At 41.1% G+C, this 17,944-nt stretch overlaps 1 protein-coding gene and 2 non-coding genes across 3 annotated transcripts in view; 1 reads left to right on the top strand and 2 right to left on the bottom strand.

Moving 5' to 3' along the window:
- Positions 1–3,813, top strand: part of NCF1 (neutrophil cytosolic factor 1) — a 31,802-nt gene extending 27,989 nt beyond the window's left edge. Inside the window, exons 9-11 of the mRNA XM_063457401.1 lie at positions 413–520; positions 1,637–1,776; positions 2,336–3,813. Of these exons, the coding sequence (XP_063313471.1) occupies positions 413–520; positions 1,637–1,776; positions 2,336–2,460 (373 nt within the window). The 3' untranslated portion in view covers positions 2,461–3,813. The remainder of the gene's footprint in view (positions 1–412; positions 521–1,636; positions 1,777–2,335) is intronic.
- A 348-nt stretch (positions 3,814–4,161) lies between these two features.
- Positions 4,162–4,375, bottom strand: LOC134574831 (small nucleolar RNA U3). Its single transcript, XR_010085512.1, has one exon. It is a non-coding gene; the product is annotated as a small nucleolar RNA U3 (small nucleolar RNA).
- Positions 4,376–5,034: 659 nt separating this feature from the next.
- Positions 5,035–5,250, bottom strand: LOC134574773 (small nucleolar RNA U3). The gene has a single exon (XR_010085504.1). It is a non-coding gene; the product is annotated as a small nucleolar RNA U3 (small nucleolar RNA).
- Positions 5,251–17,944: the final 12,694 nt, after the last annotated feature.

Below are 17,944 nucleotides of genomic sequence, written 5' to 3'. Positions count from 1 at the left end.
CACAATTATCAGATATAAAATTAAAATGTTCCAATGTTATCTACTTTGTGTGAAGAAGGGCCTTATACCTTATTATTAAACACTCAAGTTTCAACAAAGACAGTCCTGTCGAACACAAATTAACAACACTCAACACTTTAAGGGAACCATCGAAAACTTTTATTAATGAAATTAGGGTTTAGGCCTGTTTTTTTAGATGATAATATTTTCTGACTTTCGACAATGTGCTGGTAGAAAATAGATTTGTGAAGTTTGGATTCCTAAAGCATGGTTACAGATGCTAGACTGTAATGTAGAGCTTAAACATTTTGGGGTGTTTGGCACCAACTCTTGATACCACAAATGAAATCTGTATGAATATTTATGAAAATAGTTTTTGGGTGGTTCATAACTTGTTTTTTCTCTTGTACAGGAAGGGCAGCATAACTGGGTATTTGCCTGCAATGTATCTGAAGAAATCTGGTGAAGCATTCCCTGCAGATGAGAATCAGACAAAGACTAAAGCCTTGCCACCTCGAAGGTGAGCCAAATTGTTAAGGTTAAAGAGCTCCCCACATCTCTTTTTGGTTGCTTCTTTTCTTTAGTCAAGGAAAATGATGTGGGTGTAATGTACAGTAAACATACACATGCAGTACAAATGGGTATTTTCCTCTGAAATGAAGGGGAAACATTTACATGTTGGAGTGCCTGTGCCTTGTGCATAATATGCATGTCATGTATAGTGTAGTTATTTCCTCAGTTTTTTTACCCTGTATTAAGTAAAAATGCTAAATTAAAACATAAAAATGCAATACATTTAAAGTTGCCAATTAAACCTTAATATATAGTGATTAAAAAAAATATAAAAATGCAATCATGGATTTGATGAACAATAAGTCAATAAAAACAGAGAAAGTACTTTAGCACAGTGTTTCCCAAACCAGTCCTTATGGCCGACCAACAGTCCAGGATTTATGTATTTCCCTGTTTTATTCCGAAGGAGATACTGACAAAACCTGGACTGTTGGTGGGTCTTTATCCCCTTAGGGGGTCGAAACGTCGATTTGAACATGCACAGTTTATGTATTTTTTTAAATACAATAAATAACGTTTTTCCACGATTTTGAGACCTGGGGTGCTCTATAATTTTATATATATATAAAAAAATGTATTTATAATCTATTTCATACATGAGCCAGTGCACTCACTCATTCACTAAACCATGATTTCACAGAATGTAATTTTTTTTATTTAAAAACAACTTACCAAGGCAAAAAAAAAAATGGGGGTTTAGTTACAATATATGATCATGCATTACATAAGCCTGCCACAATGTCAATGCACCCCATTCTTGGCAGGTCCTATCCTAGCAGTCTAGTGCCTGCTCTGAGATTAATCCACTTACTTGGGAGATGCTTCCTCCTGGAACTCTCTGCAGGGCAAGGTTACGTATAATGTGTATATATATATATTCTTTATAGTCGTACAGGTATCTTACATTAATTAAAAGGGACCCTATGTATTGCATCATGTAGGGAATGTGGTGGTAGTGGCTAGCCATAAAAAAAGAACAGGAAGCTAATGACTCAAAAAAATCACACAAAAAATAATTTTAAATTAAACACTTGTTTTTCTTATTGTTTCATTCTAAATGTAGGTCCACTATTTCAAATGCTCGAAGCATGCACCAACAAAGTCGCAAGCAGATTACCCAGGACACATACAGGAGAAACAGCAAGAAGTATTTAAAAGAACGACAGTCTAAAACAGAATCTATGATTACAGCCATAACAATTGGTATGTATGGGTCTACTTATGTTATAGGCATGTATTATATTTATCTAAGTGGATTAACCCCTTAAGGACACATGACATGTGTGACATGTCATGATTCCCTTTTATTCCAGAAGTTTGGTCCTTAAGGGGTTAAAAGGTTAATTAGCCTCTTGTAGTGCAGTACAGTGTAAAATCCTGTTTCATGCAGTTCCCAGCTTGCATCAATTCTTATGTTTATATCTGCAATATTTTTGCATTCGTTTTTCACAGAAACAATACAGAAACTGCTTAATAGCTTATATCAGGGTTCGCCAAATGATAATTCCCAGCTCCTGTTAAACTGCAATGATGATGCTAAGACTGGCAAAGAGTCATGAGAATTGTGGTTCTATAAAGTTGGAATCTTCCGTAGGTTTAGATGAAGGCAGTATAATTAGGTAGTAGTGAGTATATATTTTTTTTCTTTCATTAAACTGTCTTTTAAAAGTATATATCATCATTGTAGAAATGATAATGTTATACCCTTTGCTTTTTGTATTTTCTTCACTTTTGTTTTTATATTTTTTTTTGTGTGGTCTAGATGAGGACAAAGAGATGGAAAGTCATTGCAAAGCACAGCCTGCCATTCCACCAAGGCCAAGCAAAGAAGTTATTTTGGATCGTTGTACAGAGCACACAAAATCCAAGATTCGGACTATGAACTGAGAGAAACTGAAAATCAAGAGCCTCTGTACCTGAGCCTCTCATGAGCCATTTATCATTTCTAAATTTTGTGCACAGCACATTGAATTGCTCATTTAAATATTAAATGTGCCTTCTGCCTATTGTGTTTATCAGGAAACAATAACATTACTGTGGAGTATAATCTTGACTTCCAGTAAGATAAATACCCAATTAAATTATATATTGTAATGCTCCTTCGAGGCTAAAGTTTGGTTTTACTGCATAAAGCAGCAATACCATTAATGGGTATGTGCTTATCTACAACACAGCATGGTGCACACATACCTATTCCATACAGCACACAACACCACAGCATGGTGCACACATACCTATTCCATACAGCACACAACACCACATATCCCTCCTCTGGTACTCTACTGCGTATAAGCAACTTTATTGGTGTATTTATACAGAAAACAAAAATTACAAATCAGTACACATTCACAAATGTCTGCAACCGAATAGGAGGAGAAAGCAATGAACAAGAAAACCTGTTTGTGGGATTGAAAGCAAGCGAGTAATTCTCTTAGACTGTCAATGATGGAATAGTCTCTGACAATGCTGCAACAGTCTTGACTGATAACTTGCTATCTCCTGAACAACAGAGAATTTCAATCAAACCATCAAGCCTCCTACAGACACCATATCAGGGGCCAAGTATGGGGGCAAATCCATGTTGTGCCATATGACTACATGTGTATTCTAATAGCGGGAATAATCTCAAGGGTGTATATTACACTGCAACAAGTTGTGGTGAGTTGACAATAGCCTTGCAGAATATGTGCCAAAGAAGCTGAGTTAAAAAAAATAAAAAATATTTCAATCTTGAACTAAGAGGAAGTATATATTTTAGTCTAGATTCTGCAGTGATTGTCAAAATCCACTGACCAAAAAGTCAAGTTTTGGTAAGTAGGGGAAGTGCATATTCACTTTATAATTGCATACCTGTAAAAAGCCAGAAAGAACATTTAAGCTATCTTTACAGAACAAAAGTCTAGGACAGGGTTAGGCAACCTTCGGGACTCCAGATGTTGTGGACTACATCCCCCATAGTACTCTTACACCTATAATGCTGGCAAAGCATCATGGGTGGTGTGGTCCAAAGCATCTGGAGTGTCGAAGGTTGCCTGTGCCTGGTCTAGGATATGTGCAGTTGTATTTAAGTGAATTTGGTCTACCTTTATCGTGCACATAATTGCTAGCAGTGCTATCCTATACTGGTCAGTTGCATGTTTTTTAAAACTTTACATTTGTATAATCCACCTTTATATCATATACATATGTATTCTTACTTTTTCAAACTTGTTCAATAAAGAATATGGAAAAAAAGCTTAATCAACCAGAATAATAATCCAGGATTACTTAAAGCAATTCTATGCAATGTACTCTATTCCAAAAATATATTGTCTCAGAAATTTAGATGTGCAAAATTTGATTAGTTCAAGTGAGAAGGAAGTCAGGAAGGAGTGTTGCTTATAATTATTATTTAGATTTCCTTTTTATGAGACACCAAGTATACCACGTCAATACAAATTAATGACAGTTTCTTAAAATTGTATGGTGCACAAAAAAAGCAAAGCAAACATAGTACAAAAATCACCCTAAACCACTCAATTAAGGTTACTCCTCATTAATTTCACCATTTGCCTAAACCTAGAACCACTGTCATCTTAACACTATATTCTCATAATTATTATGTTATAAGCCCCATTTAAGGAGCCTGGAACAAACATTAAAAGTAACCAACAGCTTAAATACAGAAGAAGAGCAGGAACTCATCTCATGCTCAGCAAAAAAAAAACCCTGAAGCTCTTGCTTGTGGTTATTGAGTTTAGACACTTTCAAGCCCATTCTACTAGTTACAAACTATAGAAATTATCCCTGGAAGTTTAATCTTAAAGGTCATGTTTGCAAGAATATGGCATACTTTAAAATGTTCTCCTTAACATTGCATCTACAATATAAACCATGTACTGAAAAGCCCTCTTAGGAAATGATTTGTGACATATTGACATTTTGACCTCAAGAAAATGTGACAAGGAGTTTATGTGGAGTTGCAAGATAGAATTTGTGTTTTATACAGTGCTAGTCTGCACATGTTCACATGTGAAGTCAAGGAATCAGACTCATGCATGTATTTTGATGCTTTAATCTCTGAAAGATTGAGAGGAAGGCAACAAGAACAATTGTCGTGTATACTTCTAAATTGCACAGAAACACCCAGATACATTATTTTGATCTTCAGAGTTATTCTCCAGTGCCAGCATTTTATCCCACAATTGTTCCATGCAAAGGCATTCCAAAGTGTTTGGAGCTATTCCCAAGAGGATATTGACAAGCTGGTTAAAAGAGAGCTGGAAATATGTTAAGGCATGTAAACACCCCTCTAGAGATACATGTAGGATATCTGCTGCCTGTAGATAGTTCCAGCTAAAACCCACATTGTCGTTCGGCTTTGACATTTTATTAAACATGGAATCTCCACCACAAGGTCAAACAGAACATGATGTATTTCTTTAGAAGACAACCCTGCTAGTATGACAAATTATAAATAGCACCACTCAGATTGGGTTTTCTCTGTCCTAAGTCCCATTTAAGAAACCCAGTACATTCATCAAAAGTAACCAGCGACTCCATACAGAAGTTACAGGAACTCATCTCTTGCTCAGAAGAAAACCCTGAAGCTCTTCCTTGTGGTTACTGAGTTTAGACACTTTCAAGCACATTCCACCACCTACAAACTATATAAATGATCCCTGAAAGTATAGTCTTAAAGGTCATGTTTGTAAGAATATGGCATAATTTAAAATGTTCTCCTTAACCCCTTAAGACCGCAGCCAAATGTACAAGTTGTGAACGAAACAAAATGTAAACAAAACCTGGCATTTGACTTGGAAGGGCATATTACCAAATCCTACATTAAAACCATGCTCCAAGATCTGAGAGCGACGATCAGGGAAGATTTTACTACCGCTATTGCAGGCATACACCAAGAACTAGCGGAGCTGGGGGACCGTACGGACCACTTAGAACAGAAGACTGAGGAGCTATGCTCAGCCCACAACGAGGCAGCTGATAAGCTTCATGCACTAGAAGCTGATAACATGTAATTATGGCAGAAAATTGCAGATATGGAGGATAGATCAAGGAGGAACAACGTGAGGTTCCGAGGCATAGCAGAAATCATCCCGGCTGACAAACTAAATGAATACATCACCAACTTGTGCGCCACACTAGCTCCCGCAATCAGCAGCACGGCCTGGGAACTGGACAGAGCCCACCGTCTACCGAGACCACCGCGCCTCACGCCCGAAATCCCACGCGATGTTATCGCTCGATTCCTCCACTATAAATCAAAAGACGCTCTCCTCCAGGCGGCTAGATCAACACCCACTCTACCTGCACCCTACGATGGCATTGCACTGTATGCTGACCTATCGGCCATGACTATGGCCCGCCGTAGAGAATTTTCCACAATCACAAAAACGCTACGCAACAACAAAATTGCCTACAGATGGGGATTTCCAACTAAACTGTTAGTCTGGAAAGAAGGAAAGCTAAACACATTGGCAGATCCTGACCGCGGACTTACCGTCCTGAAAGAATGGGGCCTATGGAACCCTCAGAGCCCGTCCATTCCGCCAGATGCTCCCCAGAAGCGATTTCAACCGGAGTGGAAGATGGTGGGACAAGCCAAACGCTAGCCCGACACAAGATGCCAGCACTCAAGGACTTTCAAAGAAACAAGAAAAAAAAGAAAAAAAAAAGAAGTTTATTATCCGAAGACCCGCGCATAAGATGAACCGAGAAAATGACTTTCATGCTAAATGATGTATAGCAGACTCCAGGACTGGTAGTATTACGTGAGCGCCATTTATGGTGCTATAACTTGTACATAACTGTTCTCTTTCCACCTACATTAAGGTACTAGAGTGTCTCCACTGTAATATTAAATCTTTCGGGGTAATGGGGCTAGAAAGTGGGCCCATAACACCACTAGCACTCCACTTCCGTTCCCCCTAGATTGCAGGGCACAAGCGGCTTGCGGCCCACAGAGCCACTACACGATCTGGCAGCACGACCGCAGGCAATCCTGGGTGGTTGGAGGCCTGTGGCCGCGTGGTAGACACCGGCAAACACCAAGTGCCGCAGGGGGACGGGACGGGAGGACAGGACCTCCTAAATTTGGGTTGTATCCTACGTCACGAGGTAGCAAAGCGGGTGGGAGATACGTCCATATCTAACTATGGGAACACACAGGCCGTTTATGCCTATCATTCACAGACCCTCCCCCATGTAATCTAGCCCCCAGGGAGATGAGAGTGGCATTAGCCAGATTCGGGGGCAGGTACTTCTTTCTCTCCGCCCCCCCAAAAAAAAAAAAAAATACCGCTTCGTAGCTACGCATACAAAAAAATCTATTACCATCACCACTATACAGAGAAACTAGGTTGATTGCACACACTGGCTCTAATGCAGTGAATCTGCAAGCCGGGAGAGCAAACTACACAGGTAGCCGGATAACTTAGCCCATGTGTCAATTTGTGCTGATATGTTCTTCGATGACATTACTATGGCTCGGGAGCGAGCCCGCTCCACACGTTCCCTATTAGGATGTACACTGGAGGTACACTAAAGTACTCTCCAGCCCATCCACAGGTTACCTCTCAATGGAGAGGATGTTGTATATACTTTATTTGTACTGTTCTTGGTTATGTTTCCCCCACCCTCCCCTCCTCCCCCCCCCCCCCAACTCCTAAACCTTTATATGTCACACAACCAAAGTGGAATACCTAAGCTTAGACACCTAATTGACAACTCTTATAGGAAGTACACAATTCTCGCCTACGGACGAGACGGTCGATAGGGTTACGGCACGATATCTCCAATTCTAGCGACATACAACTATGCTAACGACATTCACTCCCCCTGATATGTCCCACCAATTTAAGTGCCTCTCCTTGAACGTAAATGGCTTGAATAGCCCGTTCAAGAGACACGTAGCCATGAGGGAAATACATGATTCCAAGGCTGCAATAATTTGCCTACAGGAAACACACCTGAGCACGCACAACCCTCCGGCATTTAAACCAATGTGTTATCCACAAATTTTTCATGCACTCTCCCCTAACAAGTCCAAAGGGGTCGCTATATTGTTCCATCAAGATTGGGTCTTTCAACAGACAGAGTCAGGGACATATCAGGATAAACTGGGCAGATTGCTAATATTAGTGGGCACACTAAATGGCATAATGATCACGATAGTCTCCCTATACGCCCCCAACGAAGCTCAAGCACCCTTTTTACAGTCAGCATTTAACAAAGTGGCTAAACTTAGACAAGGCCACACTATAATATGCGGGGACTTTAATTGTACTCTGGACCCCAGTCTGGACACTCAGAGGGCGCAAGGTAAAAAACCGCTACAACATACCACATCCCTCAGTCGCAAACTCTCCACAATCCTCCACACCCACGACCTCTATGACACCTGGAGAAGTCGTTTTCCTAGCGGAAGGGACTACACCTTTTTTTCACCCGCGCACCACACATACTCGCGCATAGACATGTGCCTGGTAGATGCAGCGACATTACAAAATGTGGAGGACGTGGAAATTAAAAACAGGACATGGTCAGACCATGCCCCGGTTATTGTCACGTTTAGAACTCTGTACCCCACGAGGGGTAGGAGTACGTGGAAGTTAAATGAAGCCCTAATGAATGAGAAAGCGCTCATAACAAAACTAGCCACCGCAATTCATATATTCTATGAAGTACATGCAAAGGATGGGTCGACCATTTCAACACAATGGCTGACTCTCAAAGCAGTAATCAGGGGCCTATTAATACAAGCAGGAGCGCTCCGCAAATGAAAAGGCAATCAGGTAAAGGCACAACTCTTAGAAGAACTCACACGAATAGAAACCAGAAACAAGCTCAATCCATCCAAAAAACTAACTACACTAGCTAACAAAATAAAATCAGAGTTACATGCTGTAACGGAACCGCTGGCACCCCGACCGGGTACCCTCCGCTGACGGATGCTCCTAGTGCTTTCCGAGGTCTCCAAGCACTCCACCAGACACCATAATCACTGTAGACTCCCACGAACCGCCGCAGCTTGGTTGGGGTCTCGCCACGCTACCCACTCTGGACCCACGACCAGGGTCTAGCTTCCAGTAGATGGACCTCTCCGAATTCCAGAGCGCAGGAACAGGAACCAGCTCTTAGCAGAGCTCAGCGATAATACCCTGGGGAGTATAGTGATTATAGCAATCCCCAGAGTGTAGTTTTCCAATCCCCCAAACATGAGCCGAAACTTCATGAAGGTACAAGATGATCTGAGGTGCTAGCACACCCAGTCTGCTTTTATTTCCATCTTACACATAAAAGACCGCCCACAGGGGCGGGGTAAAACAGCCAATAGCATAACGGTTACAACCCACAAGTTCCCTCCCCTCAGATAACCAGTTAACATAATTATTACAGCCAGGGAAAATACAGTTTTTATACATGTGCTATAACTTTAAAACCGTACATCCAATCTTCCCAAAAACCATATATTTAGAATCAGCACACTTTAAACATACACCCTTCCAAAATTCAGCCAAATCCCTCCAGCGGATCAAAAGTTAGCTGGAGGTCCCTTTATGACCGACCGCAAGCACATTTTCCTGCCCAAAACAGTTCCATAGATTTGGGCTGTGTGGCCGGTCAATTTCATGCAAAAAAACGACATTTCGAACGGGACTTAGTCTCTGGAGCTGCAAGTTCAGTATGGAAGAAGGTAAGGGTCAGCGGTGTTCGGTAAAATGTGTAGCCGATTTTAGTTCCACAGAATCTTTAGCATACACCGCTGACCGCATCTGACTGAACCAAGATGGCCGCCGCCACGTGCAATTAACCTGCAGTAACCTCACAGCCTGGGAGGTAAATTGCCTGCACACTTTAACTTCTGGGTGGTCCGCCTGTGTGGTACTTGGTTCAGTAAGCCCTATTTACTGAACCAAGTGGGGGAAAGCCAGGGGCAAGTTATTTTACAGGTCAGGGGCCATAGTCTTAAAGGGGCATTGTTCAGCAAAGTCACAATATGTCCCCAGACGGTTCTTAAAGGGCCATACACACACAATAAAAGTTCATACTTTTCAGGGGCCATAGTCTTAAAGGGTATTGTTACCCAAAGTCTCAATATGTCCCCAGACAGTTCTTAAAGGGCCAGCAGCAGTACAATAAAATACCATTCACTGTGCTTAAAGGGCCAGCAGTCGCACAATAAAATACAATATGCCCAAATATAGTTCTCTAAACGTACCAATTTTCAAGGGGCCATAGTCAGCAGGTAGGAGGCGGGCAAACAGGCTTCTCCAATGCCCAGTGGCGAGGTTGGTTTCGTCACACATGCAATATCCCTATCCTCGTTGGAACAACAAATGCGTAAACTCAACCTAACCCACTACATGCAAGGTAACAAGGCAGGTAAATTACTGGCTCGCCACCTGAAAGCACAACACTTACAATCCAAACTCCCATACATGGCCTCGGCCTCTGGCGAGAAACTCTATAACCCCCAAGACATAGTGGAAGAACTAGCATCATACTATGATGCACTCTACAACTTAAAACACGCAAAAGACACCCACCAACCCTCCACAACCGAAATCCATGCGTTCATAAACAATGCAGATCTCCCACATTTGACAGACACACAAATACTGGCCCTCTCAGCACCTTTTACAGAAGCGGAAGTACACAAAACCATCAATTCACTCCCCAAGCACAAAGCACCCGGTCCAGACGGGTTTCCCAACGCCTTCTACGTAACCTTTGCCACACTGCTCACGCCACACCTCACTAGGCTCTTCAACCACATCAAAGACACAGGGACCATGCCGGCAGAGATGCTCCTAGCTCATGTAATAACACTCCCAAAACCAGGGAAATCTCCCACAGAATGCGCCAACTTAAGGCCAATATCGCTACTGAATGCAGACACCAAGTTATATGCAAAACTACTAGCTACACGCATCAAACCGATGCTACTAGACATGGTCTCCCCTGAACAAGCAGGGTTTGTTCCGTCTAGACAACCGGGAGACAATACACGCCACTTCTTAAATATAATCCAATGGGCACAAAATACCCAACAACAGGGCATACTATTGGCACTCGACGCTGAAAAGGCGTTCGACCGCCTAAATTGGACGTATATGACAGCAGTTCTGTCCAAAATGGGTTTTCCCCCTAAATTTCAGAGGAGCATACTGGCCCTTTACTCGAGCCCTTCGGCCAAGGTATACAACACTGGCTTCCTCTCAAGGCCATTCCCTATAACTAACGGCACAAGGCAAGGGTGCCCCCTCTCCCCGCTAATATTCATCCTATGTCTGGAACCGCTGGTCAAACTTATCAAATCACAAGACTCAATCCAGGGCCTGACCACACCAATAGGGACTATGAAAATTGCATTGTTCGCGGATGACATCCTTTTGTTCATCTCCAATCCATCTCAATCCCTCCCACATTTAATGACACTACTCGGCGAATATGGTAGAGTATCCTACTACAGAAATAACGCGAAAAAATCACAGGCCTTAGCGATCCGACTGCCACACCGCACGTTACAAACTCTCCAAACTGCCTTTCCATTCGACTGGCGCAAGACATCAATCTCATACTTAGGTATTCAGCTACCTGCCACACCTACGTTAGTGCCTAAAGTAAACCACATCCCCCTGCTGCATAAACTGGACCTCCAACTCAAACAATGGGACACTAGAGGAACATCCTGGCTTGGCCGCATAAACACTGTTAAAATGATGATCCTACCACACATCCTATACCTCTTTCGCACATTACCTATAGCGATCCCAAATGCGATTATAAAAAGATTCCAAACAACTATAAACGCACATATATGGAAGAGAAAACCCCCCCGCGTATCGCAGAAGTTGACTTGGAGACCCTTCTCGGAAGGCGGTCTCAGCGTCCCCAATATCCAGTTATACTATAAAGCCTCCATTATGGCACAGGGCTTAACAATCTTGGAAAACAGAAATTCCCCCATCTGGCTAGCCTTAGAAAATGCCTGTATAGTCCAAGGCACGATCACAGATGCCCTGTGGACACACACAGACCGACAGTTGAGAGATAGGGATATACTTCCTCCTACGAAACTGCTACTCAGAACGTGGAGCCAAGCGGTTAAGAAAATGGAAATTGGGAATGACCTTATGCGCGCTGCCCCCCTAAGTACCATGACCCCACACACAACAGACCTATACCTTGAAACGTGGACACGACATGGCATTATCACTATAGGTGCATTGTACGACGATGAGGGTGTGATGCCCTTTCCAACACTACAGAAATCCTTCAACCTCCCATCGAGAGAAATATTCACATACCTGCGCATAAAAAACATGTTACATACCCGTAAACTACACACTGAGAGACACCACCCATCTCCAAACTTCGTCCTCAAATGTCAGGGCAAAATTAGAAGCACTAAAGCATTATCTTTTTGTTACTCAGCTCTTATGGCTCTGGTAGATAAAGAAACCCCCCCATATATGAGCACATGGGAGAAGGACTTAAACATACAAATCAGCCAACATACATGGCGGACGGCACTGATTAGGGTAAAGAAGGCCACATATAGCATGGCCCACAGGGAAGCGTTTTGCAAAGTACTGATGAGGTGGTATCTGGTTCCCTCGCGTTTAGCACACATATACCCGGGCTCACCCTCCACGTGTTGGAGATGCCAGAACAACGAAGGCACATTACTACATATATTTTGGTCCTGCCCGGTTTTAGCTCAATTCTGGAACGCGCTGGAACAGTTTCTCCACAATAAGCTGAAAATAAAGGTGCCAAAGTCCCCAGAATGTTACCTACTCCATATATTCCCGTACCCCCTCAAAGAAGATGAGCTACATATACTCACCCATTGTCTCATAGCAGCAAAAATTACTATAGCACACAAGTGGAAACAACCACAATGCCCTAACCTCCCAGAAACTCTCACACGCCTCGAATTGACAAACAACTATGAAAAAATGGCTAGCCGTCTCCGAAATGACGAACATAGATATACCACTAGATGGCAAAGATAGTCTCAGATCACAGACCTACTTGCGTCCTAAAACCCTGATCAATAGGTCCCTTAAAAATACGCCCAGCTAGGACAGACAAGACAAGTTAGACCAGTAAGACCGTTTAAATCTATGCCATAACTAGATGACGGACGAACATTAAGCAACTTCCTCCCAGGAATAATCCTCCCCTCACCCGCCCACCATACCCCTCTAGAACAGGAGCAAATGTGTAAAAATTAATAGTCAACGAAGGAATCAGATCAGGGGTACGGTGTGAGATGCACATGGAATCAGGGTTTTCGATATATTCTAGGATCGTCCCAGACAGAACATAACGCCGCACCAACGAGGCCCAAATACTTGCCCAATATACGCCACTAGGTCAACGAACACGCTATAGGATACACTGGTATGTGATGCTTAGGGTCACAGTCAAAAACAATGAGGTCATATCTACCATGTTGTAATGTAAAGCCAAATCGAGTTGTATCACCATCCAATTGTGTAAATATATTATATTGTGTAAATGTACGATGCAATGGTAACTTGAACACTTAAGTTGTGATATTAAGCTCTATGTTTGCTTCTAAGACTGCTTAACCCCCCTCCCCTTCTTCCTTTCTGTACCCCTCCTGTATTATTTCTATATTTACCAAAAAAAAAAAAAATTTCAATAAAAATTGAGATATTGAAAAAATGCACCCCCCCTTATCATATATCATTTTATTCAGGGGAAACAGGTCTTTCATTTAATATCAAATATTTAGCTATGAAACATAATTTAATATGAAATAAATGGGAGAAAATAATATTTTTTTTTATTTTTTTAGTTCTACATGACATTTTAACTGTCAATGTCATAATACTGTTTGCTTTTACTGCAATAAAATACACATATTTGTATTCAGCAAAGTCTCACGTGTAAAACAGTACCCCCTATGTACAGGTTTTATGGTGTTTTGGGAAGTTACAGGGTCAAATATAGCACGTTACATTTGAAATTAAAATTCGCCAGATTGGTTACGTTGCCTTTGAGACTGTATAGTAGTCCAGGAAATAAATTTACACCCATAATGGCATACCATTTGCAATAGTAGACGACCCAAGGTATTGCAAATGGGGTATGTCCAGTCTTTTTTAGTAGCCATTTGGTCACAAACACTGGCCAAAGTTAGCGTTAGTATTTGTTTGTGTGTGAAAAATGCAAAAAACGCCAATTTTGGCCAGTGTTTGTGACTAAGTGGCTACTAAAAAAGACTGGACATACCCCATTTGCAATACCTTGGGTTGTCTACTATTGCAAATAGTATGCCATCATAGGGGTAATTTTCATTCTTGGGCTACCATGGGGTCATAAAGGCAACGTAAGCAATCTGGCGAATTTTAATGTGAAAAAAATGAAACACAAGCCTTATATTTGATGCTGTAATTTTTGAAAACACCATCAAACCTGTACATGAGGGGTACTGTTGTACTCGGGAGACTTCGCTGAACACAAATATTTGTGTTTCAAAACAGTAAAAAGTATTGCAGCAATAATATCGTCCGTGTAAGTGCTGTTTGTGCGTGAAAAGTGCAAAAAACGTCACTTTTACTGGCGATATCATCGTTGTAATACATTTTACTGTTTTGAAACACTAATATTTGTGTTCAGCAAAGTCTCCCGAGTAAAACAGTACCCCCCATGTACAGGTTTTATGGTGTCTTGGAAAGTTATAGGGTTAAATATAGTGCTAGCAAATTAAATTCCCTATACTTTCGGCATGGGTTGTCAGGCAGTCCCGCTAATTGTAATTAATTAGGATACCTAATTATGTAAAATTATTACATAAATATATGTGTAGAATTAATATATGTATATATATACATATGTGTATATATACGTATATATATATATATAATTTTTTTTAAATATTTTTATTTATATATAGGTATATATATAGTGATATATACGTATATATTTATGTATATAGATATATATATTATTTCGTTCTACGTGTATTTTGATATAAATATATATATATATATATATATATATATTAATATCACAATACAGTTAGAACTAAATAAAACACATCTATATATTTTTTAATATTTTACTTTCAATTATTTTTTTATTTTATTGTTTTTACGTATTTACATATTTTTTATATTATATATAAATATATATAACAATAATTATATATATATTTAATCAGTATCAGTCTACGTGTAATTTGATATTAATATATATATATAATTATATATATATTAATATTAAAATACACCTAGACAGTGTATGTGTGTGTATGTATATGTGTATATATATACTTAGATCATATATATATTATATATATATATATATGATCTAAGTATATATATATATTTTTTACACTTATTTTATTTTATTTTTATTTGATTTCAGCCAGCAGGGGGACTAACTGTCATTACAGTTAGTCCCCCTGCTGGCATTGCTGCAGCCAGCTATCCCGGCCATGTGATGGTGAGGTCCTCGCAAGGACCTCACTCTCACATGACCGGGGGGGACCGGAGGAGGAAGATCTGCCGTGGGGGGGCTCCCTGGGAGTCCCCCCAACCGCGATCGCCGCGACCGGGTAAGTAAATAAAAACCGGAGGGCGTACATTTACGTCCTGCGGCGTTTAGAGCCGCTTTAAAAAGGACGTAAATGTACGCCTTCCGGACTAAAAGGGTTAACATTGCATCGACAATACAAATCATGTAATGAAAAGCCCTCTTAGGAAATGATTTGTGACATATTGACTTTTCGACCTCAAGAAAATGTGACAAGGAGTTTATGTGGAGTTGGAAGATAGAATTTGTGTTTTCTACGGTGCTAGTCTGCACATGTTCACATGTGAAGCCAAGGAATCAGACTCATGCATGTATGAGCTTGGTTGCTTCATCTAAGTGTTGCTTCTAAGTGTGTGTGGTTGGAGATATTCTGGAGAGTTTTACAGAAGCTTCAACTGTCTAAGAGTTGTGCTAAGAGTTTTCTTTTTTACTGTTACAGGTAAGATTCATCTGTAGGAAAAGGTTACTGATTGCACAAGGTTTGATTTCCTGTTGGTAATTATAAGGCATTTGATTTGATTAGGTAGCTACTTGCTATTGATTGCTGTGTAAATTAGCTATTGTTTGCAAATAAGCAGAGGCCTACCCAGGTGTTAAACATTCCTAGTGGAAGGTGATTTTAGGAGTATATAAGGGTTGTTGTCATTAGCTTGGCTAATAGAGCTTGGTTGCTTCATCTAAGTGTTGCTTCTAAGTGTGTGTGGTTGGAGATAAACTGGAGGTAATCTGAGGTAATCAGGAGGATAAATAAACAGTTAAGATTTGTTTGATTTAAATTATTCACCTCATTGGAATGGCAGACCTAGTTCAGTGTAATAGTTGCTATGCATTTGTTTCACGTTCCACTTTTTGGAGGTTTGGTTGTTGTCTAATCTGTAGACAGTTCTCTATCTTGCAGCAGGAGATTGTATTTTTGAAGTCTGAGATTTGTAAATTATCTGGTAAACAAACTCAGGCTGGAACTGCTGCAAAGCCACTGCCGCAGAGACATACTAGGAATGGCAGATGGATTACTGTAGGATCTGGTAGACTTAGAGTTGTGGATAAAAGGCATATTGCACAGTCTGTTGCTCTACATAATTCATTTTCTGCACTTTCAGAGTGTAATGGTGTCATGGAGACAGGCACTGAGGCTAGTGGTGTTGTGCTGAGAGGCACTGAGGCTAGTGGTGTTGTGCAGAGAGCCACTGAGGCTAGTGGTGTTGTGCAGAGAGGCACTGAGGCTAGTGGTGTTGTGCAGAGAGGCACTGAGGCTAGTGGTGTTGTGCAGAGAGGCACTGAGGCTAGAGGTGTTGTGGAGAGAGGCACTGAGGCTAGAGGTGTTGTGGAGAGAGGCACTGAGGCTAGAGGTGTTGTGGAGAGAGGCATTGAAGCTAGTGGTGTTGTGGAGAGAGGCATTGAGGCTAGTGGTGTTGTGGAGAGAGGCACTGAGGCTAGTGGTGTTGTGCAGAGAGGCACTGAGGTTAGTGGTGTTGTGCAGAGAGGAACTGAGGCTAGTGGTGTTGTGGAGAGAGGCACTGAGGCTAGTGGTGTTGTGCAGAGAGGCTTGAAGACTATGGTGAGGCCTAATAGAAAGCAGTTGTTGTTGGGGGATTCCATCATAAGAGGTGTGGAGATGGACAATGGTGGTCTTGTGAGGTGTCTTCCCGGAGCTACTGCTCACAGAGACAGGAGACGTATCTGTAATATTGTTAAGCAAGCAAAGCAGGAAGGGGAATTGGATGTACTTGTCCATTTAGGGACAAATGACTTGGCTTGCAATGAGGTTTCAGAGGTTAAGGAAGTTTTTAAAGTTTTTGCCAATGATATACGGCAGGTTGCTTCCACACTGTCATTCTCTGAAGTTCTGCCTGTGCATAACACTAAGAATGACAGGCGGATGCGTATTAGGGACTTTAACTTGTGGCTTGGTGAATGGTGTCGGGAGCAAGGATTTGGCTTTATTGCTCATGGTAGCTCTGTTTGGAATGGAAATAAACTGTACAAAAAAGATGGTTTGCATCTTTCTCAAAAGGGAACAAATGTTCTCAGTGAGCAGTTCAGAGGTTTTGCTAGGATGTATTTAAACTAGGAGGGGGGGCAAAAGGGTGATAAAACATTATTCCAATTCTCCCCCAAAACAAGGACAGAAGGTGCCTGTGGCAAGTGTGTTAAAAAATGATAAGCTTAGAGTCATGTCTACAAATGCTCGCAGTTTAGGGAATAAGATCCATGAACTTGTGGCAATAATGGCAACTGATAGTGTAGATTTAGTTGCTGTTACTGAGACATGGTATAATGAGAAAAATGACTGGGACATAGCAATACCAGGGTACTCTTTATATAGAAAAGACAGGGAAGGCAAGAAAGGGGGAGGGGTGGCCCTGTATGTGAAGGATAGCATAAAATCTAGCCTAATAAAGGTTAGTGAGGCGAACATAGAGTCCGTTTGGGTTACGTTAGAATTTGGTAATCACACAGTAACTCGTGTAGGTGTGACTTATAGGCCCCCAGGACAAATTGAAGAGTTAGATAATCTACTAGTTGAAGAAATAGCTAAAATGACAATGAAGGGGGAAGTTATCATCATGGGTGACTTTAATCTTCCTGATGTGAATTGGAAAACAAAAATAGCTACTTGTGCCAGGAGCACACATATTCTAAACTCCCTACTGGGATTGTCTCTAAAACAAGTTGTTGAGGAGCCAACTCTTAAAGAGGCCATACTAGATTTAGTGTTAACAAATGGAGATTTGGTATCAGATATTACTGTAGGTGAAAGTTTAGGATCCAGTGATCATCAGTCAGTGTGGTTTAA

The sequence above is a fragment of the Pelobates fuscus genome, chromosome 1, assembly GCF_036172605.1.
Source record: "Pelobates fuscus isolate aPelFus1 chromosome 1, aPelFus1.pri, whole genome shotgun sequence".
In the NCBI taxonomy this organism is placed as follows: Eukaryota; Metazoa; Chordata; class Amphibia; order Anura; family Pelobatidae; genus Pelobates; species Pelobates fuscus.
Note: the sequence above shows the minus strand (reverse complement) of the source record. Positions and strands in the feature narration are given on the sequence as shown.